The 24,970-nt window shown below is 49.0% G+C and overlaps 12 protein-coding genes across 12 annotated transcripts; 4 read left to right on the top strand and 8 right to left on the bottom strand.

Annotated features, from left to right (window-relative positions):
- Positions 1-462: 462 nt before the first annotated feature.
- An16g05880 (uncharacterized protein) lies at positions 463-1,932 on the top strand (the record flags this gene model as incomplete). Its single annotated transcript, XM_001397859.3, has 2 exons — positions 463-1,818; positions 1,873-1,932. 2 exons carry the CDS (start codon positions 463-465, stop codon positions 1,930-1,932), a joined length of 1,416 nt encoding a protein of 471 aa, XP_001397896.1.
- Positions 1,933-2,954: 1,022 nt separating this feature from the next.
- Positions 2,955-4,557, bottom strand: An16g05870 (hypothetical protein; the record flags this gene model as incomplete). Its single annotated transcript, XM_059745181.1, has 3 exons — positions 2,955-3,267; positions 3,337-3,419; positions 3,697-4,557. The coding sequence occupies 3 exons, from the start codon at positions 4,555-4,557 to the stop codon at positions 2,955-2,957; spliced, it is 1,257 nt and encodes a 418-aa protein (XP_059604832.1).
- Positions 4,558-4,871: 314 nt separating this feature from the next.
- Positions 4,872-5,793, bottom strand: An16g05860 (hypothetical protein; the record flags this gene model as incomplete). The annotated part of the gene is made up of 4 exons (XM_059745180.1): positions 4,872-5,005; positions 5,141-5,259; positions 5,319-5,402; positions 5,471-5,793. The coding sequence occupies 4 exons, from the start codon at positions 5,791-5,793 to the stop codon at positions 4,872-4,874; spliced, it is 660 nt and encodes a 219-aa protein (XP_059604831.1).
- Positions 5,794-6,259: 466 nt separating this feature from the next.
- On the top strand, positions 6,260-7,247 carry An16g05850 (hypothetical protein; the record flags this gene model as incomplete). The annotated part of the gene is made up of 5 exons (XM_059745179.1): positions 6,260-6,539; positions 6,631-6,712; positions 6,801-6,862; positions 6,957-7,045; positions 7,164-7,247. The coding sequence occupies 5 exons, from the start codon at positions 6,260-6,262 to the stop codon at positions 7,245-7,247; spliced, it is 597 nt and encodes a 198-aa protein (XP_059604830.1).
- A 488-nt stretch (positions 7,248-7,735) lies between these two features.
- An16g05840 (uncharacterized protein) lies at positions 7,736-11,013 on the bottom strand (the record flags this gene model as incomplete). Its single annotated transcript, XM_001397855.1, has 5 exons — positions 7,736-8,542; positions 8,602-9,507; positions 9,611-10,255; positions 10,315-10,538; positions 10,614-11,013. The coding sequence occupies 5 exons, from the start codon at positions 11,011-11,013 to the stop codon at positions 7,736-7,738; spliced, it is 2,982 nt and encodes a 993-aa protein (XP_001397892.1).
- A 1,046-nt stretch (positions 11,014-12,059) lies between these two features.
- An16g05830 (hypothetical protein) lies at positions 12,060-14,000 on the bottom strand (the record flags this gene model as incomplete). The annotated part of the gene is made up of 7 exons (XM_059745178.1): positions 12,060-12,100; positions 12,197-12,266; positions 12,604-12,693; positions 12,754-13,039; positions 13,126-13,251; positions 13,626-13,756; positions 13,917-14,000. The coding sequence occupies 7 exons, from the start codon at positions 13,998-14,000 to the stop codon at positions 12,060-12,062; spliced, it is 828 nt and encodes a 275-aa protein (XP_059604829.1).
- Positions 14,001-14,725: 725 nt separating this feature from the next.
- On the top strand, positions 14,726-15,759 carry An16g05820 (hypothetical protein; the record flags this gene model as incomplete). The annotated part of the gene is made up of 4 exons (XM_059745177.1): positions 14,726-14,962; positions 15,123-15,159; positions 15,206-15,671; positions 15,711-15,759. The coding sequence occupies 4 exons, from the start codon at positions 14,726-14,728 to the stop codon at positions 15,757-15,759; spliced, it is 789 nt and encodes a 262-aa protein (XP_059604828.1).
- Positions 15,760-15,926: 167 nt separating this feature from the next.
- Positions 15,927-17,796, bottom strand: An16g05810 (uncharacterized protein; the record flags this gene model as incomplete). Its single annotated transcript, XM_001397852.3, has 3 exons — positions 15,927-16,780; positions 16,832-17,109; positions 17,162-17,796. 3 exons carry the CDS (start codon positions 17,794-17,796, stop codon positions 15,927-15,929), a joined length of 1,767 nt encoding a protein of 588 aa, XP_001397889.3.
- Positions 17,797-17,926: 130 nt separating this feature from the next.
- An16g05800 (hypothetical protein) lies at positions 17,927-18,370 on the bottom strand (the record flags this gene model as incomplete). Its single annotated transcript, XM_059745176.1, has 2 exons — positions 17,927-18,106; positions 18,191-18,370. 2 exons carry the CDS (start codon positions 18,368-18,370, stop codon positions 17,927-17,929), a joined length of 360 nt encoding a protein of 119 aa, XP_059604827.1.
- Positions 18,371-18,701: 331 nt separating this feature from the next.
- On the bottom strand, positions 18,702-19,774 carry An16g05790 (uncharacterized protein; the record flags this gene model as incomplete). Its single annotated transcript, XM_001397850.1, has 3 exons — positions 18,702-18,870; positions 18,922-19,618; positions 19,693-19,774. The coding sequence occupies 3 exons, from the start codon at positions 19,772-19,774 to the stop codon at positions 18,702-18,704; spliced, it is 948 nt and encodes a 315-aa protein (XP_001397887.1).
- Positions 19,775-20,865: 1,091 nt separating this feature from the next.
- On the top strand, positions 20,866-23,735 carry An16g05780 (uncharacterized protein; the record flags this gene model as incomplete). Its single annotated transcript, XM_059745174.1, has 7 exons — positions 20,866-21,126; positions 21,190-21,287; positions 21,353-21,848; positions 21,898-22,487; positions 22,539-22,898; positions 23,019-23,491; positions 23,566-23,735. The coding sequence occupies 7 exons, from the start codon at positions 20,866-20,868 to the stop codon at positions 23,733-23,735; spliced, it is 2,448 nt and encodes an 815-aa protein (XP_059604826.1).
- Positions 23,736-23,961: 226 nt separating this feature from the next.
- On the bottom strand, positions 23,962-24,695 carry An16g05770 (uncharacterized protein; the record flags this gene model as incomplete). The annotated part of the gene is made up of 2 exons (XM_001397848.1): positions 23,962-24,588; positions 24,642-24,695. 2 exons carry the CDS (start codon positions 24,693-24,695, stop codon positions 23,962-23,964), a joined length of 681 nt encoding a protein of 226 aa, XP_001397885.1.
- Positions 24,696-24,970: the final 275 nt, after the last annotated feature.

Below are 24,970 nucleotides of genomic sequence, written 5' to 3'. Positions count from 1 at the left end.
GGTAACGTCTGAAGCGAGATTTGACGTGAAATTTTGAATGTCAATGGCGGTTATGAAGTGGCTACTGTGGAGGAGACAGACAGATCGTGCAACTACGTCGTTGAGAACCCACCAGTGCAAAAATTTCACAGTTTTCCGCAGGAAAACCCTTCGCGGAAGGGTTGAAAGCGGAATACGCTTGAGTTTCCCGCCAGCCCATAATTGGTCCATGTTGGACCCAGATGGTATGATTCCCGTCCCCCACCCAATCAGCGGGCCTCAATGGCGACTGATGCAACGGCGGGGAGTAATCAGGTTTCAGACAGCATTACTCCGCGGTAAAGGACGGTGAAAACTCGATGTCAATGTCTGGGAGGTGCGAATTACAGTCACCACAAAAATTCAAGCTTTGATTCGATTATTCATGTGTTGCTGCTTCCCCTGTCTTGCGTCCAGGACAAGCTCGGAACGGCTCAGCTCACCATGGAGTCTTCAATTGGCAATTTAGAGGCCGGCAATGGGAGTAATAAGTTCAACAAGGAGCCACTCCCCGCAAAGCTGAACGCCTGGGTCGATGGCAAGCTGCCTGACGCTGTGGACGATGGAGAACAGCAGATCATCGAGGCTGGAGAAGCCAAGTATCATCGCCTCGGCTGGAAGGGTCTAACGGTCATGCTCATTGTGGAGGCCATTGGCCTAGGATCATTATCTATTCCTTCCGCGTTCGCATCGCTCGGCATGGTGGCCGGCGTTATCTGCTGCGTCGGCATCGGCTTGATAGCCATTTACACCTCGTACGTGATTGGACAGGTGAAGCTCGCCTTCCCGGCTGTTCGGGATTATGGTGATGCGGGTGCCTTGCTGATGGGTACCTGGGGTCGGGAACTATTCACCTTCATGTTGATCCTCCAGCTGATCTTCCTGACGGGTTCCAACTGCTTAACCGGCACCATTGCCCTTCGCCATATCACCTCTAGCGGCATCTGCTCCGTTGTCTGGAGCGTGGTATCCGCGGTGATTCTTCTCTTGCTCTCTATCCCTTCTTCTTTTGCCGATATGGCCTGGCTTGGCTATGTGGACTTCATTTCCATCGTGGCAGCCATTGGAATCACTATCATCGCTACTGGCATCCGGGGTACGGATTCCACCGGGGGCTTGGCAGCCGTGGACTGGTCAGCTACACCGCAGGGCGATCCTACCTTCTCAGATGGTTTCATCGCGATTAGCAATATTGTCTTTGCGTACACCTTTGCCAGCTGCCTCTTTTCTTTCATGGATGAGATGCATACCCCTAAGGAATTTACCAAATCCATCTGGTCTCTTGGCATCCTCCAGATCGTCATTTACACTGTCACGGGCGCCACTATCTACGCCTTCGTGGGTGTCGATGTCCAGTCTCCTGCCTTGCTTTCAGCTGGAACGCTTGTTAGCAAGGTCGCCTTTGGCATTGCCCTTCCAGTCATTTTCATTTCCGGCGCTATCTGCACCATCGTGGCTGGACGCTTGATTCACGGCCGGATCTACGCCAACAGTGTGACCAAGTACATCAACACGCCCAAGGGCTGGATCACGTGGCTTACTGTTATCACTATCTTGACCATCATCTCGTGGGTCATTGCTGAGGCTATTCCGTTCTTCGATGACCTTCTCTCCATCACATCGGCATTGTTCACCTCTGGTTTCTCCTTCTACCTTCCCCCAATCATGTGGTATGTCCTCATCCGCAAGGGCCCATGGTACTCCAAGGAGAACCTGTTGACCAGTCTGGTGAATCTGTTTGTCTTTATCTTTGGTCTTGTTGTTCTTGTTGGTGGTCTTTACTCGAGTATTCAGGATATAGTAAGTTATCTAACCCTCCTTTCAAATTGAGTTGTCACTAATCATGTCCAACAGCGACTTAATTACCGTGAAGGTGATGTCAACAGCCCCTTCACTTGTGGTGAAGTTTCATAAATGCTTTGTTTATCGTTATATATTGCCCGCACATGTTAATAGACCCTTGTACCGAGCCATCCGGCTTGATGATCCCCATGCTTTTATCTGGAATGTCTAACTTGTCATATCTCACGAAGACATGATAAAATTGCCACACTGGCTTTGCATTGTTGGAAAAGAAAATGTTGTATATTAGCTGCCTGTACATATATTGAGCTCTGTTGAATCGGGATGCAGAGGACAGGACAGCCTTCACTCTGAGATTCTTTGTGTTGACTTTCGTCACTCGTTGTTCCAATCCGCCACTTGTCGACGAAAAACATCACTCAGGCAGTGATTTTCATCTATTCTTGGTCCGCACTGTGGTCTACTATACTACCTTTCGAATGCTGGCCACCATAACAATCAGGTCGCACTTTCAATTCGACCACAAATCGAAAACGATTGACGACCGCACATGCAACCTTCATATTCAAAGATGCCATTTTATCGACAACGGAATTGTTGATCTACCTGTGGGCATTTCATGACGACTCGCCTATCATCTTCTTGATCATATAAAACATCATCATCCTCTTCATCAACATCCAAAGGGGACTTGACCCTCCACCTTTAACATCTTTTTGGGATAAACGGATTGCTAGATAGCTATACATACTGTACTACTAATATATAATACTGCGAATATCTCACCAATTGATTTCAGAGGATAATGGAAGGCTCGGAGTTAATTACCATTCATGTGAGAGAGCATGCTAGAGGAAAGTGGGAATGGCGAAAGAAACATGGTGGGCTGCCCACTTTTCCTAAGTAGACCCGAGTGGGGACGTGATCTAGAATTGGAGAACAAGTTGAGTACATGATCTTGGAACTAGATTACCGATACTAAGACAGGGAAAGGAGGGGATGGCTGGTATATAGCTATCCCAAATGCTGTTCGCCATTTGACGTAGAATAGTGCCAGAAACTCACTAAGAAAAAAGGTGAGTACTTGGCTCCAAGTTACATGGCCAAACTTAATACGTAGGTTCTGATGCTATCTATTCTTGGGCAAATGAGCTCCGATATCTCCAATCACTACAATCGTCGACACCGTAGTTCGTCACCCTCCAGATTACTCGTGAGAACAGTGTAGAATAAGACGTGGCAGGTCCTAAGAATTGTTTCTCTCTGAACTTTATCCGGAGCTCATGCAGGACCGGCCTAGAATTCCGCTTCCCGAGCTCGATCCATGGTACTGAGCTCCCTAGCAAGTACCCCGATCGTAGTTCCTTCAGAGACATGTGAAATGCTTTGCAATTAATTCCATGGGTAGTAATGCCAGCAAACTTGGATCGCAGATCGGAGACCCTTCTATAATGGGCGCAGCAACGGTCCATATATGCATGTGCCTATTCTTTCCACCATATAACCAGAACACACCCGCATTGACGCAGTGGGTTGCCCTTGTCCAATATTCGAAGACCAGCATGTGCGGGTCGAATAGACATTGTAGTCTTCAGGTGCTGTAGATGCAGTATATAGAGGGGTCTTTGAGCACAGCCCGTATTCGGAAGGCACATTTGGTTGAAGAAACCCAACAGACAAGCACCTCACACCAACGTGCGACGTGACTAGAAGTAAATGCTCCCCTAAGAGCTGGATAACCGAACAAGAGGTATGCCATTGCCATTATCTCCTAACAACTGTGGCAGTCTTGTGTACAGTCAAACCAAAACTCCCTTACGCCGAATCACGCCAATTCTGCACTACAAGCCAAGTAATCTTTTCCGTATGCCTCACCTCCTTATCCATCTCACTTGCCTTCTTCAGTAGCTTCTTTCTCACTTTCAGATCCGCAGCCTGCCCCGCCATCTCGTATAACTGAATAGCCTCCCCTCGCCAGATCTCATGTTGAACCTCTGAGACAACCTGCCAATCCCGAACAACTTTTGCCGCATCCCTCCGCACCTTTCCCTTCTCCTGGCTCCATCCCCTCTTCGCCTCCGCCGCAAGATCCAAGTCATACACATAGTCGATAAGCTGGCACAGTTGCCTGCCGGGTACACGAACCCGCGAGCGCACGCCCTGGACTAGATCTGTTTTCGAGGGAACCGTCCACAGCGGACATAGCGATGCACAGAGCGGGAATTTTGGATGAAGGCCCAGTATTTTCCTCAGCTGTTTCCCAGTGACGATTGACACTTCAAGATGTTTAGGATGGAACAACAACCGATTCGCTCTGTTAAGATACGCCGTTCTCCGCGCAAACGGTCCCTTGATATATGCCATGTGGATGAGACGGGCTGTGAGGTCGGAACATTGTCCCAGAAGTGCGGTGATCTTTGTGGGATCAATATGGTCAGCGAAGTGGATGGCTTGACCGGCCTTTTGCATGTACTTCAGGGCTGTGTGTCCGGCTTGTATGATGTTCAGCTCGTCGATGAATTCGAGGAAGACCTCCTCGGAGATGCCGTAATTAGTAGTCAAGATGTCGGTGTAGGCACGGACGAAAGGTAGGTTAATTAGAAGCCGGTCAGTGAGATTACATACGCGGGGGATGGCTATCGGACGCTCTAAAGGTTGGTAGTTTGGTGGTGAGGGCTCGGTGGAGCTGGACTCGGTGGTTGTGGTTTCGTGGAGGTCGCTGGATTGAAAATCCATTTTGAGTGAGTTGATGTAACTGTTATTGGGCTTGGTTGGGTTACGCGTTCATCATGGAGTGTAGAGGGGGAAACTGTAAGGGTCAGGCCTTGTGGCTACTATGCTATGCTAGGCCTTTTTATGGTTCTCTCAGAGAATCTTGCGCCTAAAATTAGGCAAACAGACTTGATCTTTTTGACATGTGGCAGACTGCGCCTAGATTCTCATATCTGGGTACGATCGTAAAACATCTTAGAAACTATATGCCTCCCCGCGATGTTTATAACTTGTCATAGAGCTATTGGTCGCTCAGGTCGTGGTACGGAAGAACAGCTTCAGAGACCGGCCTGGTCAACTGACAGCTCAATGGAAGTCGGAGCCGATGGCTGTGCAAGCTGCAAAATTAGGTTCTGTCTACCGAAATGACCGTTAACGGGGTTGACTTGTTGTTTGGAACCAACGACAACCCCTCCCGGCGATTTGGATTCCAGGCCCGCCACATCCGAGCAGCGATCCCGAAGCGAGCAATTTTAAGCTAGGGAGGCAACTCCACTAGGTTCCAGAGAATATTCTTACTTTAGTGTTTAAGGTGCTCACTCGTAACCAACCAAAACTTCACGAGGACTTTCTAGCCTGGTCATATGATCTTTCATCCAGACCATGTGTCTATCGCCATCCATCCAAGTTTTCTCAGTATTTCGTGCACCCTTCCTCTCTTTAGGTCTGTCGCAAGTATGTTCCATCGTTAAGACCCAGCATATGCCAATCATAAGAGATTCCACATAGCATTAACTCGCCCGATACTAGCTAGGTATCTATTTTCAGCTCTTGAACCAACAGCCCCACCCCCCCCTTCCTCAACCCCCCTACCAATACACATACGCCTAACAGCTAAGTCTCATAAGACATATAAGTCCCACTATATGGAATCCACCTCATCTCCCAAACAACTCCATACGGCGCATACCGTGCATTCATCCCATTAACATATATACGCAGCCGACTATTAAACTTATCCACCGCAGCGCCGTAGAAACAGATTGACAGCCCACAAGTAAAACACACAAGAAATATCTCCCTACTTTGGTCCTTGGAGAGTTTGTCCGCCATATGCCGGATGATATACATGTCTTGATCCCACATAAATTCAGGCACGCCACGTCGTGCCAGGACCGGTGGGAATCCGGTGGGGAGGCCGTTGGCTGTCGTGGGAAATTCAATCCTTTGATGTTCGGCTCCGATGCTGATGTTTGCCATGGGTTTTTGATGTTGTTCCCTTGCGTTGGGTTAATTTAGAGATCAGAATTGGTGTGTAGAAGGAAGGCTTACATTAAAGGATACAGGGAACGGATGTGGTAAGTTTCTTGCCGGGTGTGTGGTATCCGTCAGGTCGTGTAGTGTATCGAAGATATCCGGCCAGGAAGAAAGAATTTTGTAACTACGTTATATACCAGCAAAACTGGCGTAGTATGATACTTCTTTTGGTGACACCGAAAAGATGGAAACATTACGAAATGGCTGATTCTAGACTGAATTTCTCGCCATCTAGGCAGTAGCATTCGAGAAAATGAACGAACAATTTAGAGCGTACTCCCAGACAAGAGATACTCTGGATTCAGATCTCCGCGGCAATGAACGAAGCCCCTCAACATAATATGGTTTCACGCGTAAGCTCAACCTTATCTATGTATAAATGGAAACAAGACAAGCAATAAGACAGACCATGGATAAGAAGCGAGTTACATCAGCTAACAAACTGTACAGCATCTCCCTACCGAGACAACGCTTCCAATCGTACCCTCCCACATGCTTCCGTGCAAGTAACATCCAGTCAAATCCTCTTCCCGAACCGACAACTCCTTCACTCAGTGTAGCAAGGTGTCCGACCCTGCGCCGTGATAGCACTAATACATTCATACTTGCCCCCGGCATTGCACGCAGTACCGGCTGTGCCGTCCGCGTTGCTAACGCCGTCGGCCCGATGAGCTTTGGCGCAGATGCTGGTACAGTCTAGTTCTCCGATGGTTGCATCCTTTGGGTGAATTTATTAACTTCTTGGGTACTGTAATGCTGCATGGGTGGGTGCTTACCGAGTATACGCAGCAGTGACTGCTGTCGCTGAACTCGCACTGGCAGTATGTGCAGGCCTGCGCGGTGAGGGCGCTGATGAGGAAAAGTCCGAGAGTCATGAGGCGGACCATTATGGATAGTGTCTTTAGATAAAAGGGTTGAAAAGGTTTGATGGGGGTCCTGGTTGACTGGAGGTGTGTGATTCAATGGATGGACATATTTGCAATAAGACAGGAAGCGGTACCTTTATATGCCAGTTCTGGAGTTCAGAGAGTCATAGTCATATGAACTATTTCCCTAGCAATCCCAGGGCATCGAAAAAAAGATTGGCTATGGGTGTAGTGGTTTAGGAGTGCCCATTGCCATAAACGGCACCTTCTACGAAGCAGTTAATGAACCGATGTGTGGAGAAAACGTTAGCAACGATGACGGTAGAATCGTCCGAATTGTCAACCTTTCTCAAAATAGTTTAAAGCACTCTACATAGGTTTAGCGGTCGGCTAGCTTCATGTCATGTTTTACCGACAATATTCCGGCCCGCTTGCTTTCATGTTCAGGGGTCTTTTGGTGGTAGTGATAATAGGTGGCCCGAATCCTTCGAATCCTTCGCCTGCGATCCTCCGTTGCTTAGCGGCAGTTAACCTTTCTTCACCGTGGATCATTCGTTGCAGATCAATGTCTTAGGGGTCTAGCAAACACTTCGATGTTGATCGACGACTGGTCATTTGTGACCTATTGGATGTGTTTCATATCGAAGGATTGGAAGTCTGTGGTAGCTCGAGATTGGTTTCCTTTAGTAACTAGAGAGATATGAGATATGCCAGGTTGATGAATGAACAGTGCCTTCCTCTCGATATTAGGATGAAACATGCAATCCGATGGTTCCGCAGCTATCATGACAAGGGCCTTCCGTTGAGTATTGACCGACATTATCACTTCTTGGAGAGCTGCAGTCTATTAAAAATATATGAGCCAGATAAGAATGTGGAAATGGTTCAATGACATATTAAGATAAGATAGCTGTAAATGTAGGTCTTATCATCCCCAATGGTATATCTCATCATCCTATTATTAGTACTCGACAACATCATACCATCACACCACCAACCACATCAGCACCGTGAAACACCTAATCGACCTCCTCTTCCTCCTTACCCGAAGTCAAAAAGACCCTCCCATTGCCATCTTCACCCCTTTCGAATTCCAACGACAGGTTAGCCATGTGAGCAAGCACATTCCCAATAGCCACATCCCCTTTACTCTGTCTGCTCCTGCCCAGATTATCCAACCAGGCAATCTTGTTCAAAACGTAATACACCAACGCAATCACAATCTCTACACCAATGCAGTAACCCCACAACCGCACAACAGTCACAATATCCGTCCACCCATTGCTCGTCTCCTTGCTGATATACTGATCATACGGATCAGTAACCATATCGCGGTTGGAGAACCATCCGAACAGACAGAAGATAGTAGCAAGTATGTCGACACCCAGAATGGCTGCCACTAGAGGTAGAGATGGCCATGTGGAGCTTCCGCGGGTCACGAAAATTAGCCAGTTCTCTGTTAAAGCGACTTCCAAGAAGATAATTTCTTGGATCGAGCCCCAGTTTTGGACGATGCCGCCGTCAGGGAGGAAGAGTGTGCCCCGGATTACCCACGTTCCTGCTGCGAGGAGGATGCCGAGGATGACGGAAATAACCCATATTTTTGGCAGTTGCCATTGCACAGGGCGGAGCTCGTAGGAGGCGTTGTCGTAGGCGACTGCAACGGTGGCGACGTCGGCGAAGAGGGCTAGGAAGACGACGAGGTCGGTACGGATGCTTTCGTTCAGGATAATCATTGTCGTTACGAGGTAGATTTCTAGGTGTAGACAGAGGGCGATTCGGTATTGGATATAAGCTTTCATGCGGTGGAAGATTTGGCGGGCGACCTGCTTCTGGTTAGGGTGGATTGTTTGTGGTTGTGGAGTGGGAAACATGGATGACTGACCTTGATGGAATCGATGATAGTTGAAAGCCCTGGCTCTAGGAACACAATGTCCGATGCAGATTGCGCGGCCTCTGAGGCACCCTCGACCGCGATACCACAATCTGCTTTCTTCAAAGACGGCGCATCATTGACACCATCTCCAGTCATGGCTGTAAGATGACCACGATCCTGCAGCATCTCAACAACTTGGTATTTGTGTTCTGGGAAGACCTCTGCGAATCCATCTGCTTTCTCTACCAGCTCACCAGCCATGGCGCCGCTGAGACCACCACTGATCAATTTCTCCGAGTTATAGACCTTCGTGCCCAGAGCCAGCATTTTGCACGTCTCCTTTGCAATAGCAATAGCATCTCCAGTAAGCATTTTGACCTTGATGCCTAGCTTCTGTGCCTCAGCAATTGTTTGAGCAGTGTCATCACGAGGGGGATCAAACATAGGCAGCATGCCTAACAAGGTCCACTCTTCCCCCTCTTTCTGAACAGCCACACCAAGCGACCGGAAGCCACGCTGTGCAAATTCAGTTGCTTTCTGTCTGTACATTCTTGCAGTTTCTTCTGAGCAGTTGGTTAATGATAAGACTGCTTTAGGCGCTCCTTTCGTGCAAGTGTAGCGGGTTCCGTTAAGGGAGACATTCGCAACGATTCGTTTCGAGACCGGGTCAAATGGGGTGAAGTTCTCGGTTTTCCACCCTTGTTGGAGGATCTCCTTTGCCTTGGGGTATTGGTTGACCGAGAGGATGGTCACCTTGTCAATGGGGTCGAGCGAGCGCACATTATGGGAAGAAGCGAGAGCAGCGACTGCGAACATCCAGTTAACGTCGACTCCTTCGGATACGAAAGGTTCCCGGATGCTGAGGCGGTTAGCGGTCAGGGTTCCGGTTTTGTCGGAGCAAAGAATATCGACACCCTGTTTATTGTGTTGTTAATATTTGAAATAAGAGGCGAAAAAGTGTTGTCGAGAAGTCGGGGATCAGGACCAAATGGGAAAATATGTCCCTTGGAATACTTACAGCAAGCGACTCGATAGCAGTCAGTTTCTGGACGATAGCCTTCTTGTTCGCCAGGTAAGCCGCACCGACCGCCAAGGTGGTAGTTGTAACAACAGGCAGACCGACAGGGACCCCGATGATCAGGATAGACAGGGTATAGAAAAGAAGAGTTTGTTCACCAGGCGAGGCAATGGGGATGTTTCTGAAGAAGCCACCAATCCAGACTGCCAGCAGCCAGGCCATGACAATTACCAGCAAGGCAGTTCCAATGCTATCCATGACCATCTTGAAGTGGCCGGTATCCTTTGCATTCTGCACCATTGAAGCAGTGCGACCAACGAAGGACTTCGTCCCAGTGGCTTGGACGACTGCATAGGCTTTTCCACGCTTGCATCCTGTTGTGTAGAAAACTTGGTCACCAACGAATCGATCGACGGCAAGAGACTCTCCAGTAATCGCAGAATGATCGCAGGCCAGGATAGGATAGCCCTTCTCATCGTCGTCAGACTCTTCCTCCCCTCCCTCGTCGTTGGACTTTTCGGCGTCCTTTTCAAATTTTCCTTCGTCCCGCAGTCTTTGGTAATCGCTCCACCCTTGGTCGGGTTCATCGTAGTCACAGATGACCTTTGCATCGGCAGGGACGGTTTGGCCTTCTTCAACGATGATCTATTGGATTTAAACATGAGCACTTGGTTGCTTGGGCGATATTGTAAAGGTATGCTTACCACGTCGCCAGGAACCAGTTCCCGTGCCAGGATATCCTGCTCCTCTCCACCACGCACAACAGTACTGCGCATTGCAATATCGGCCTTCAGACTAGCAACCACATCCTCAGCCTGCTTCTCCTGATACCAACCAACTGCCGCGTTCAGGCACAGAATACCGATGATAACACCAAAGTCAATCCAGTCCTTCAAACCCGCAGCAAGTAGAATGGCAATCTCCATGACTACAAGCACAACAGTCAGCACATACAACATACACAACACCAATAATAATAACCAAACCGATCATCGAATCTCACCATATAGAATTGGTCCCTGGAAATACGACAGCAACCTCGCAACCGGATTCTCCTTCTCCGAGCTCAGCTCATTGAACCCTGCTGACCGCCTCCTCGTCTCCACGTCCGACTCCGATAATCCATGATGAATATCAGTCAGGCGCCACTCCTCTGGAAACTCGCGCGACGAGCCGACATGCTTCCAGCGAAACCGTCTCTTCTTCCACGGCGCATACCACACGCGACTTTCGCGGATCTCTCCCTCCCCGGGATCATTCGCATCTTTCTCGCGGTACGTAGACATGAACTTCACCAGCCGGGTGTACTCGTCGAGTTTCGTGTCTGACCGGGCAGACCGGCTGGAGAATCGGGAGGCGCGGCGCGAGCCGGCATCGCGCTCGACGTCGCCGTTGGTAGACATACTGAGAGTAACAGCGCAGCAGTGATTGGGGTTACGCGGAGGAAAAGAGAAGAGATAAGTGTAGCGCGGAAGGACCAACCAACAGCATGTGGGAGGAGCTCGGGGATTAAGGAGACAGGAACAGGGAACGACAAGCAGTTTTGTATACGCAGACAGTATGGCAGGTCTTTAGTCAAAGTTTGCTAGGATTCTTGCCCATCCTGTTTTGTTGCTTGATGCCCGGTCGGAAATCGGCAAGCTCGGAAATGCGAAACTGAAAGCCCTCATGACGTCGCGTGCTGCATGCTGCATGCTCACTGCAGGTGTCTCACTGGGGTGTACGCCTGAGCTGTTACTGTGTAATGTTTGGCCATGCCGAATTGAGTTAAGGATTGTCGTTGACTGTGTCTAGAAAGGCTGTTATTGGGAGATGGTGTGAAGCTTGTGGCCGTCGCTCCACATGCGAATTAATACCCAGGGTTGCTGGCACTGACGCTCGGCCATGGCTTATAGCTCGAAATGGTCCGAAAATACCTCACTGTGCTCTAAAAGATATCTACGCCCCATGATCTCGCTTGATACGACTGTTTACTGCTCTTCGTGATGAGGCTCAAGATGGTCTGAAAATACCTCAACGCGGTCTGAGGGCTGTCTACGAAGTATAACGCCCCGAAGGGTCAGATGAAGCTTTGTTGATGTCATGTTCGGCAAAAGGTACGAGTCAGTTGGCGATCTGTGCGGAGGTCAAGAGCTTGATTGGTTCTGACCCACTCTCTCACAGGCCTGTGTTATCGCCACGTCCATCACTGTCCTCGGCACGCACAAAATGGACGAGAAGACGGGACGCAAATAGCGTCGAAGTAAACTACAGAGCATCGCCTTTCATCGAGTACAACTTCAGAAAAGACAGGGTAATATGAACAGTAACATCACTGTGTGATAGAAGACTTCTTTTCTTCAACTCTCGCGATACCTCGTCATGCTATAGCAACAATATTGTTCTTCGGATCAAAATGATCTAGACTCACTCCAGGCATCTGCTCCATCCATATCTGTGTCCCGTTTTATCAACCACGGCCAGGTCCCTCCATGCCGACGGACCGAACCCCTGCCAGCACTAGCCAATGCGACCCAGTCGGATATACGGCATATGGGGTCCAGCTCCATGATAGGCCCCCAGACCTTCATCAGCTTGGCAAGAAACCGGTCTCAACCTTCCGAGGATTCCGCAATTGCCCCGCGGAATTATCCCCTGTCATATACTTGCCAATCGACTAGCCAAACCCTCAAGGAGCACATGCTGACATCACTATAATAGAAAATGCTATTGGTTTTTCCTTGCCAGCAAGCTTCGTAATATGAGAGCTATGACAAAATCACGCATTCGAAGAACGGGAAGGTGGTTGGGGTGGATGAGAGATTTGCCTGGCCATTAGGACTGTACTGCTACATATTATCGTGGATAGCCAAGGTACCATTCTGTGGAAGGCGCTAGAGTGAATTTTTCTTTCCTTGAGTATCAGTGGGCATGATAGACCTCTGAAGCTACATTTTTATCATCTGCACTTTTGGTATTCCTACCCTAATACTTGCTCCTTGGACTTAGACTACCGAAGACGGTAGTACTTGCTTTTCGATCACAAACACGTCAGTCATACACCCCTCGAGGATACCATACAGAGCTTCAAGCATAACAGCAAACTAGACTAGATCGGAACTCATCGCCCAACACATACCGAATCCAATCTGTCACTTCGTCACTTGAACAAGAAGTTCACAATGCCAGCAATCAACTTCCCCAGATCGGCCACAGTCCTGTCCCACAAAACCATCGGCAAGCGCAGCTGGGCTGGTGAAGAACCTGGCGTGATCCTGGATTTTGTGGTGGTCTTTATCGTGCTCTGTGGAATATTGGCACTTATCATTCAAAAGGCATGGCGCAATCGTCAGGCTGAGAGGGCTGAATGGGAGATTACGGAGATTAAGGACTAGGCGGTGGTGGATCGTGTTGCTATACCCTTTTTTCGATATATGCTTTGCGTGAGCGCTGTGGATAATGTATGGAATTCTAATTTCTTGTGTTTAGCTACTTGTGCTGTAAAATGGGCGTAAAGCGTAGTTCCTGTTATATACCACTTCATCAGAATCTGCAAGCGCGTTACTGTGTCGGCGAGTGGAGGTGGACTGCGTGTACTCGAGATCATGTACGTAGCAGGTCGTTCGCTGCAGTTGTGTCTGTCCACTTGTACACCGATTGATCTTGATAAATCTCGAAATCGAGCAGTTAATGAATGACTAGTAGTATCTTGACACTTTATACCAATGCTTATCCCTCCCTAATCCCTACTATCTACCATAGTATAAGCTGGTTCTGTCATGAAACATGTACACCATCCATAACACTGATTATCAGCTCAAGGTTCTCTTACTTCGTAGGCAGATAACATCTTATAGCCTCTAAGAAAGAATTCAATACGTTGCGTTCTATCACGCTAGTGCATACCAATGTTGTCGTGGTTGATACTACAATTGAGATTTTTCGAAAATCTTTGACAACAAGCAGTCAAGATACAATGTCTCTGATTGTTATGCAACACGAATCAGATAAATGACACAGCCTAGACATTTCAGACGTCTTGACAAGCTCAACGCATGGCAGCCATGTGGAACGGATGTCCCACGTGCGAAAGCCCCTTGGAGACCCCGACCCCGGAAGATCCCCAAACATTGGCTTTGGCCAAGCAATATTGTCCTTCCAGACAACCTGGATGTGATTTTAGAGGTAATGGCTGGAGTCGACAAACTCATAAATGTGTGTTGACCACGCTTTTCACACGATTTACCATGACAACTCACACACTGGAGAATAAGTGGAAGACAGGAATACAGTCAATTGCAACTTGATATGCCTTGAATGTTCGTACCTCCATGAGTACGTCGTTAGTTTGCTGAATAAACAAATCGGCCAAGTTGTACCTAAAGGGCAGAGGGTTTGACATCTGCCCCATTTCAGTGAAGTCTATAATCCCTCACCGCACGATAACAGAATCAACGAAAGAATCTTTAAAGTATTCAAGGTACAAAATCTATATAGAGACTCAAAATTGAGCACCCCTCTATTCAACAACCTCATCACCATATACTCAAACCCCAAAATCTGCCCTAATACAACCCCTCGCACCTCCAACTATCCGCCTCCCACAAACTCCCATTCCCCATATACATCGCGAAGATAATTGAGTAAACACTAAATCTCTAAGCATAACTATGTACATGGCTGGACGCGGTTCGACTATGGTTGCGATCAGTATCCGTCGGACATCGGATGTAACTGTTGGTGGCATCCCCGATCTCCGGCTGCCGGCTTTTCCGTGGAAGGGTCCATCTGCCCACTGATCGCATCTTATCAGGGCTTCCAGGCGCCAACACCAGAGATATGAATATGATGGATGGGGCAAATAGGACGGACTAGGCTGTGGTTATTGGTGAGACGACAAAGTGGAGAGGGTCTACGCGGCCGCCTAATAGTTAGTCCCTCAGGGTCCAGTTAGGGTTGATGACCCTGACGATTATCTTCCAGGTTTTCCAGTCGTCTGCGTCATATGTACTGAACATAGGGCGAGATATATACGTGGACCGTGCATTCATCGGGGTAAATAGGAAATCGATTATCAGGAGAAAGAAGAAAAAGATTGATCCGATTCAGGACGCGCACTCAAAGTCCCCTATCGTCATGGGCTATAGACTACAAGCTAAAGAATGTATCTTCGACTACCACATAAGATATCGAAGCTCATTTAGTCTAACACAGGCCATCTCCCAACTTCCGACCCATCTAAGGCTTCTGCCACTCGACACTCTGGCCGAACCAGCTTTGGATAAGTTCAATTCGGGCAGGCCCTGCAACCTTTCCAGCTCCCCAGGAGTCTCCAAGCCACATGGTCATTGCATTTTCCTCACTGGGCGGCCAGTAGGTCAAACCATCGCCATGGGGGTTGCCATTCTTGACGAGATTGACCCACTAGCCCTGCATAATATCCGCAATAGTATAGTCCGTCTCCGTCCAATTAGACGAGGTATCAGCATACGGCAAATTGTGGAACGCGTAATACAGCTCTGAACCGTGATAGGCACCACCATTCTCATTTGAGGCGCATGAGTCCAGAAGTAGGTGTAGACGTCGCTCTTCATTCCTCCAGCTACCCAATCCTAGGCCCAGTCCCAGGTTCCTGTACGGCTGAGATCGCGAAAGTATTCGTTGACCACGGCGTTGGCCTGACTTGCGTTGGTGGCAGGACACAGTTCGAGGAACCGCGGCAAAAGATTGCCGAACATGTTGGTGAAGTCGGTGTGGTACTCGGTTACGGTGTAGTCTTGGGAGTTGCTCGCACCGGATCGTCCTTGTTGTTGCCAGTCAGGATTGCGACGTCCTGGCAGGAGTTCATGCGAAGCGACTCGCCATATTGGTCTGCATCCGACTTCCGCCTGGTCCAGTCTGAATCCATATTGAGGACACGGGATTATCCTGAGGAATGGAGTAACTTGCTTAGAAATAATATGGCAAGTGGGATAATTGTTGATAATGGACGCGTCGTCTTTGACCATGGTCACATCAGCGGATCTTTGAGCATTGTGATTAGGCCCAGCCGAAGTGCACAGCGTTTACCTCACCGGACGAAGTACGTTACCAGGAAAGCAAACTACCTAATCTACTGCAGATTCGAACTCAACCATCATAGTAGTCATGTGTATCACGTGGGGATGTAAGGGCTCGGGGAGCTTCGTGACGTTCTGATCTTCTAGCAAAGGATTATATTTCTTGCTATTTGACGATTAAGGATGTTCGTAGGAATCATTATTTACATATCAAATCTTAATAAGTCATTGGCATCAACCTTCAGGCCATCGAGACCATATGTAAGGCATTACCGGCTTCAATATGGGAATGTCACGCTGTCCTGTATCGACTCATCCAACCGCCACGGTTCGTCACCCAACGGTAATGGAAACGCGGCCTCATTGATATCTCCTTCTACAGGCTGCATCTGACCCATATACAAGACTGGTGCATTCATAGCAGGGAAAGGCCGTGACGGATCAACCCTTCCTGCGGCATCATCTACATACCATGGTTCAGCATATGCGGGACCTGCCATGCCACTCCCGAGTGAGGGTAGTATGGCAGCTGAGCCTGGGCCCCTGTGAGGTTCCAAAATGGGGACACCCGGCGCTGGTGGGGGAACCCCGCCACGTAGATAGGTATGCGTATCACCCGGACGAGCAATTATCCGTTTCTGGAGCTGTTCATACCACTCTCGATTTTTGATCGCAACAACGTGATACCATTTGCTGGGGACGCGGTACTTCTGCTCTCCACTCGCTCGTGAAAGAGCTTCTGATACGCGGTCCAGGTAGCCATCAACGTCCATCATATTTGAAGTAATAACCTCACCGAGAGGGCCAAATTGGGCTGTGTGATATATCCGGAGTAGGGATGAGATGCCCAGGACCATCCGTGTATAGGTCATGTTAGGTAGCTTGCGCATGGTGGAAGTGTCGCATTTCAAGAAGGCGTCCAGCATCTGGTGGGCGGCAAGCATCCACTTCGTTATTATCTGGACTCGTGCAGCACTTAAGGGCACGTTTGCTTTGTGTCGTTCCATGTCGCCTTCCAAGGGTGGGAGAGTGTAATATTTGCGGGTGGGGGCGTCGGGATCGCGGTAGCCTTCACCAGCGGCAAGTTCGTAGATGGCGAGGTACATGTAGTGATATTCGAGGTTCATCCATGCTGTGAGTAATAGTATGAGTACAGTTCGATAAATGTATGGATGCAACTTACTTGTGAGCATGTTTTTCGGGGTCGTCCTCTTCCAGCGCAACATTCGAGAATCAAACCATTTCAGGATTGGAAGCATCTGCGACTCACGAAAATGAACGTCCACTAGGGTATTGTCGTGGCCCAGTGAGTATAGTGTATCGTCAACGATCCGTTGAATGTCAAACCATGTCGCTATTTGCTGGTCCAGTCCGTTTGTAGATTCTCTGAGGTGGCATATGTACCCGTCTATCACATCGTTGAAGCGGAGCATATTCGGTCGGTGTGTTCGAATTCCTATGCTACGGCTAGGTCAGTCGTGTATCGACTACGTGGTAAACATAGAGTCCATACTTGGACGCGAAGTGATAGCAGCCCAGTACGGCTCGCGCCTGAGCACTATGGATGGAAGCTGGTAAATCACCATACCCGCCATGACAACGGTAGTTTTTTCGTCCCGCTGGTCCGGCTGATATACCAAGTTCTAGGGTCATGGTGGTCGCAATGTGTGTGTATTGGTAATATTGGCCTTGTAAGCGTGACTTTGGGGGGAAGTAGAAGATAAGCATCAAGAGGATTGATTGAATCAGCTCCACTGATTTCTCCTGCCTGAGGAAAAAACGGTCTGCAAATAGCTTGAGCATCTCCTCGTTCAGAGTCTCCGAAATGTGAGGGTTTAAGGTCATTGATGAAGCAGCTAGAATAGACAGGAAGAGTACGGGGCTCGTTCTGCGCAGTGATTCCGCACTTGTGTTTGGTGGCAGCACAACCATTGGGTAGAATTGCATTTGTTCGTTGACAAAGAATGAGACCAACATTTGCGCCATGTCAAGCGATATAATGCCGCGATCGACCACGTCCCCAGAGCCAGCTGTCGACTGCATCATGGTCAGGTTAGTGCTGGTGGGAGCAGTCTCGGCAGGTAAATTTCTAGCATGCTGATCTGAGTCACCCTGAGCAGAGGTGTTGTGGACACTAGGGAGCTCCATGTGCATAGATGATGAGAGGGCGGGAAAGGAAGCTACGTCGCGGCCAGCCGCCCCCGGAGGATCGGTGGTTGTGGCAGCGGCCGCGGCATCATCTGTCTTCTCCCCCCGGTCTGGATCAGATCTGATCTGATCATGTAACAGCGAGCGCAAGTCTCGCACGTCCCTTTCCAACTGGGCCACTCGTGAGCCAGTCTTCTTCCGTGGCTGTCGTCGGAGCGTGCGGGCAAACACGCAGGTTCTTCTCGTGCGAGTACAGCGCTGACACTGGCGCGGGACGTTGGGATCCGGCAAACAGCGTACTTTGAGCGCCCTACAACTCTCACACGACTGATTTAGCGGCGGCAGGGAATTGGGTAAATTGAGGGAACGGTAGCTAGAGGGCAGAGAGGCCGACATGGTGCGTGTCAAGGGTGTATTCCATGAGGAAGCAATGGACTGGAGGAACATTTAAGAGGGATTGCGTTGCGCCAAGCCCGGTAGTGGAGGATTGAGATGGGCTCGGATTCCATGCCGCGTTTGAGGTTGGGGACCCGCTTGATGACGATCGCCGACCTTCCTGGTCCCTTTGAATCATTCTGACAAGATAAACTAGTCGCTCCAAGGAATAGATGAAGACTTTCAGCACGGATGCCACTGAAGGGAAATTAGGTTACGTGGGCAGATATTTATCAGGGACCAGGATAAGATATTCTCCAGAACAAAGTGAAGACAAAAGGTGGACCTTTCGAGGGTCGGAAGTCGGAGGTCGGAGATATTCCCTATAGGGCTTAGTGTGTCACGGCTTCTCCGATACTCGGTTTTATTGTGTATTTTTCACTGCCGAGGTTGCTAAATGGTTATGGAGATTCCATAGCCTGGAATAACTACCATTTTCCCATATTCCATCGTCGCAATAAGACGCAGCTTTACCAGTCATACAGTCTAGTCGGGTTCGACACCATTATTGCCTGCCACTCCTCTGCAGTGACCCAGGACCGCAAGCTTTTCAGCCATTCCGCGTCATCGATGACCAGATATGGGGTCTCCCGCAGTGCCTCTTCACGCGTTCGAACCTTCATATGCGGGGTATGAGGCCTAATCAAGTGTTAGCAGCGAACCATAATAGTACTCACAAAAGATCCTCACCAGTCGCTACCCCAGAGGATCTGTCGCGGATTGGCATCCACAAAAGCGCGCACTAATGGCTTCACGTCTGCATACCGCGGAGCTTCATGGCTTACGCGATATGGAGCACTAAGTTTCACGTATAGTAGTCCGGAACGGACCAGATCCATGATCTCTGTAAACCCGGGCTGTCGAGTGATATCTCCCTCGTACTCTGCAGGCAGCATACTAGCGGCCTTGAGCAATGCAAAGTGATCAGTGACCAGATGAAGGCTAGAGGACATCACCTCCTCCTCAATAATAGGCTTCAGCTCTCCCCAGTACTCGGGATGCACATGAGTGAACGCTATACTCCATCCTGGACAGTGTGGCTTTATAGCTCTGATGTGGTCACGTAAAGCTTGTTTCTGTCGTTCCACATCGTGCATCGCCTGATACTGGTACAAGTTGACTCGGATACCTCGGATGCCCTGTTTGTGCATCTCCTGGAGCTCCTCTGGTGTCGTCTTATCGGGGTCAATGACCCCAATGCCCCTCGTTCCTGACTCCCCCAGTTCTTGGACAAACGCTTTGAGAGATGTGCAGTCCGGTCCATACGATAAACCGTGCGTGAGAACCGAGTTGGTAATACCAATTTTCTCCTTAAAGGCGAGGAATTGCTGGACGGTCGCGGGTGGCGGAGTGAGGTGTCTATCAGGAGCATAGGCGAATTTCGCCGCTGAATATAGAATCGCATCAGTATGATGTTACATAGTATTGTATTTACTTTGTGAGGGAAATCCAGGATCATACGCTCAAATATGTGGTGGTGGACGTCCCAGCCCCCATTTGGAAACAGCACCGGTTCCGGGCGTGGTTGGTGTTCGACGGTCATAATGGGCAATTTGGAGAGTTTAGTAATTCTAATACCGTTGGGTATGATGGGGAGACACAATTACCTCGAAAGGCTCTGGGAACTACACTTTATTTCATAGGCGCATGTCCGATCGGCTCGCCTTGGATGTATACGGATCCCTTTCGGGATCGCGGGTTACTCCGGGTCCCAACGGCAGCCGGAGCGACCCTGGCAATGTTACACGGGGTGTCATCTAACACAGCACACAATCTCCCCGCAATACCATCTTTGATGTAATCTGCGATAATGCCATGCTAAAAGTTTGCCTCATGATAATTGGACAAGAGGCTGGCCCCTCCGATCTGCCTAGCTGTATCCTCCGGTTCAGTGTTAGCACCATAAGAATTTGGTATCTAGTAGGCAGATTTCGGGCAGTCAGGTCTGAGCAGATGATATGCAACGCTAGAGGCCGTCGGACAAGCGTTACAAGAAGATAAGATTGCTGCTAACCTGGTGATCTGAGGAAGTTGGCGCCTGCTACTGTAATTTACAGAAGAATACCTTTTTTTGGCAGCTGAGGCTATAAGTTGGTTCCATCCGCCAATGGGTCCCTACTATATTGAAGGCCACGAATTTCCAAGTTGCATATTGCTTTACTCTGCATGTGATCCCCAGGTCATAAATCAGGCATTGATGATAAGTCAGCGCTTAATGAGATTGGGCTCATGTTCTTACTATATTCTGAGGATGCATCGAGTCTGAGCCCGCAGCGTCGCGACGTTGATACTATGAGTTGAATATCTTGATTTGGTCAAATTTGAATCACTACAGTATGATACTGTATATTTTATCTCTTTCTCTCCTTTTTCAGTTTTTAATTTTAATTTTAATTTTATTTTATTTTATTTTATTTTTTCTTTTTCGCCCTCAGATCTTGAATCACCTCGCCAGATTCTTGTTCAACGGTACTCAATATATATGTTTTCGCATAGGGAAGCAATTGGGAAAAACTTGACCGCAGTATCATGCAAAAAAGATGAAGCAACCAAAGCATAGACTGTGGCTATTAGTACCTCATTAAACGAAATTATAGGGGGGCTTTTGCTATAGACAGGTCTGTATTAAAGAAGATGGAAGAAGAAGCTGGTCCAAGACGGTGTGGAGGAAATCATGTGCCGACGACCAAGCCAAAGTTCACCCGCGCGCCCCCCGGCATTCCGCTTCCCCCACAAATCCGGTCGCATGTTGCCGTTACGCTGGTTCACCGTGCTTTTGCACACATCATCTCGCAAATTCTCAAGATGAGTCCCCGAGACATAGAGCGCCCGGGCTCCCCTGCTCCGAAGAAAGTCCGGATCGCCTGTCGCCGGTGTAGAGCTAAACGTGTCAAGGTTGGCCCACGTTCATGCTGCCAAGCTTATGACTGCGCATCTTGCTAATTACGTTCCCCGGAGTGTGACGGCGGCATCCCCGCATGCAGCAATTGCGCGCGAGCGAGGGTCCCTTGTATCGATGTTGACGGTCGGAACCGTGACATCTCTATTCCTCGCGAGTAAGATCCTCTAAAACTGTGGATTTTGTGCCCCCAACCGCACTAATTGTCCTGTGATATCTCAGTTTCATCGCGCAATGCCGTACCAGGATAGCATGGCTAGAACAACAGATCAAGCTTTTGGACCCGGACTTTGATCTGACAAAGGGGCCATCAGTGAACTTGGGTGAGAATGAATTGACGTTGCAGTCTAGTTCAGGGGTTTCAGACTGTAGCAATGCTGTCACTATGCTGGAGACTGAGACACAGAGTCGCGACAAGCCAGCCACGAGAAAACGACCATACGACTTAGTCGAGGACCCAGAAACTGATCAGACCCCCCGCGCAGAAGCTTCTTCAGTGGCAAATGCTTTTGGAATGCTGTCGTTACATTCAGATTCTCGACAGCAGCACTACATGGGTTCTTCATCGGGATTGCTGTTCACCAAGCTCATTGGAGTGGATAGAGATACACAGATATCTAGCCCGTCATCCTACAGTGAAACCAGCAAGTATGGGCGGCGCTCAATCTCCCAATCATTGAAGCAAGGATATCGCTCTCTGTACCAGAGCTTAGCAAGGGTTCGTCGCTCTGCTCGATTTCTAGTCCCACTTCTCATCATCTATCTAGGAACTCCCTTCCCCTGAGGAAGCTGAAGTATTACTTGCAGTTTACTTCCAGCATATACATATTGACTATCCCGTCCTCCACGCGCCTTCACTGATAAATGCGTATTTGGCGCTGTATGAGAGCACACAAATGGAACCTACAGGCCAATATGATAGCAACGGGTGGATGGAAGGGCTAGAACCCTTCGAGTACAACGGGATGGCTGATAAAGAAAGCGGCAAACAGTCTACGCCGATAACTGTCTTCACAGCCGTGGTTCATGTATTCATGGTGTTCTCTCTGGCAGCAACCGTACTAACACGCAAGAAAAACTTTGACTACTCTCCGACGAAATTTTACAGAATGGCCTTAGCGGAAACCTCCAGTTGCTTCTCCTCAGTGTCAGTGACATCTCTGCAGGGTATTTTACTCTTGGCAATTCATAGCATGATCTGCCCGGCTGGCCTCAATATCTGGACACTGGCACATCTAGCAATGTCGCATTGTATTGATTTGGGCCTTCATCGAGAACCTAGCCCGTCTACGAGCGTTTCCAGAACGTCTCTAGCTGTCAAGAGACTTATATTCTATACAACATACTCTCTCGATCGGTAGGAAATCATTTATGTCCCGCGATACGCTTGGGCCTAACAATCTCATAGGACAATCGCCACCATCCAAGGCCGTCCATTAGGGATCAGGGATGAAACATTTGACATACAACGTCCCGAAGTGGAAGATGTCACTGAAGACTTGTCTAGTCTTGCAGATTGCAAACTCAACGTGTCAGCACCATCATCGGCCCATATGACAATGTCCATCCGGCGTTTCAGACTGGACCAATACATAACTGAGATAAAGCTCCTTTTCTATCACTTACCCAAACAGCTTCGCCCGCTCGTGTGGCCGAATGACCTTGAGAATCATCAGGCACAGATCAAACTTGACCTTGATGCATGGTTAACCGAGACATCTCTCATACAGCCGCCCACTGACCGAGAGGAAGACAGAAAAAGCGTCCAGTATGAGAAACTCCGGTTGGAAATTCTGTACCATTCAGCCGTAACACTTCTCTTTCAACCTTCTCAAACATTCCGTTCGCCATCACCAAGTGCTTTACGGCACTGCTACCAAAGTTGCAGCCGAAAGTTACGCATATACGATCATCTCAGTACAGAGGAGCAACTCTATTACAACTGGCGAAACATCCACGGTATATTTTCCTCGGGCGCGACACTGATCTACTGCATCTGGGCATCGCCCTCTCTTCAGGCCACCATTCCGTTTGCGGAGGTATTAAGAGACCTGCGGACTTGTTCCAACCTCCTCAGTATCGGTGGTCAGTGGTGGCCTTCCGTACGTAATGGCAAGGGAAGCTTTGACAAGATGGTCGATCTTACTATACGGCAGTTAAGCCGTACTCAGACCTCTACGCCGCAAACGCGGCGCTCGCTACAAACACAACATACTGAGATTAGCTGTCAACCTGATCTGGGCCATTCCAATTTGGTTCCGGGATATTCTAGTACCCGGGGTATTCAGCCAACAGAAGTCCCATCCAGCCACCCCGACGGGCACGGAGGTCTCCCCAATGAGGGGTTTCCTGACCCTACAGGTGAGGAATCCCGGCCCGACTTACATCCTACGGGCGTACTCCCTACTCTGGTACTGATATATCTTCCGGCTTAGGAGACCATTTGGATCTTGACTTTGGAGAACCTGGATTATTGTTTTCCAACCCGATTGGTATGGATGCTACAGACACATATTCCATTGATTCTGCGATGGAAAGCTTTCTCGCCGAATTTGTCCGCGGAGACTGGGGCTGGGACCCATTCTCAGGCACAACGGCTTTGTGAAAGCACATCAGCCTGTTATCACGGTCGCTCCCACCTCATAAGGCTTTTTGTCGACTGGAACCGACAGACTATATAAAACGAATACCACAGTGTGTCTCTCATATACTATACATTCCGGTACATTTCATAGAGGCACCAATATGTATTCTAAATCACGAGTCTGCGAGAAGGGATATATTGCCCTTGAAAAACAAAACAACGAAACAAGCTGGAACTCAGGACCTGTCTATTTCCTCAGCCTCTTGATAGTGCTCCCTATTTCATCACCCCGTTCCAGGCAACGCCGTGTCTCCTCATCAATTTCAAAGCGTTCCTGGCAGAGTTGTACACACTCTTCTGCCTTTTCAGGCGGAACGACCACCACCCCATCTGCATCTCCAAGGATATAATCACCAGGATTGATGACAACCTGCCCTCCATTTTCTGAATTCTTATAGATAACCGGTACATCCAATTCAGAGGAGCGAGTGAAAGTATTAGATCCAAGGATGCTAATGCCGCGCGCAAACAGGGTCATTCCCAGCTCGCGGTGCTCATTGATATCACGAAATTTGCCATCAATGATGACTCCGGCGGCACCACGTTTCTGAGCCCGAGTGCTCATGAGTCCTCCCCAACAAGCACTGATTAAGCCTTTGGGTTGTGACACAAATACAACACTGTCTTTGGGGATGGCATCGGCGAAGTGAACCTTTGGCGTTGGCGAAGCCTTGTCCGAGGCATGCACCATTTTCACTGTGTATGCCGGGCCGAGGAACTTTGCTGTGGGTGACATGAAATCCGGAGAGTACATTTTAAGGCCGGATAAATAGCCGCCCTGAGAGACTCCAAGCTTGACGAGTGCATCGCCGACCTGAAGGGATTGGTTGAGCTCTAGCCAGAATTGCGCCGAATAGTGTATCTTACATCACAGGAGGTGAAGCGCCGCAACGCGCTGAGGACGTTTGGTCTAATAGCCATAGTTGCTTGTCCGCGATTGAATCGATGGTACAGGATAAGATACAAATGGGCAAGACGGTCGCCACAGAAGGTAGATAGAAGTGGTGGCCAGCTTCAAAAGCGGGGAGACAATCGGACCATCCGACGGATGATCCCGTATTCTGGAGTAGCCCGGGGCATGCTTTCGCACTGTCGGATAGCTCCGAAGCCAGATCCGGAGTAGTCCCGCTCTTTTGCCTCGGCCGGCGACAGAGCTTGACCTACGCGAACCATGACTGCTTTCGAGGAATATTCTT

The sequence above is a fragment of the Aspergillus niger genome, assembly GCF_000002855.4.
Source record: "Aspergillus niger supercontig An16".
Lineage (NCBI taxonomy): Eukaryota > Fungi > Ascomycota > Eurotiomycetes > Eurotiales > Aspergillaceae > Aspergillus > Aspergillus niger.
This window is presented reverse-complemented; position numbering and strand designations above follow the sequence as displayed.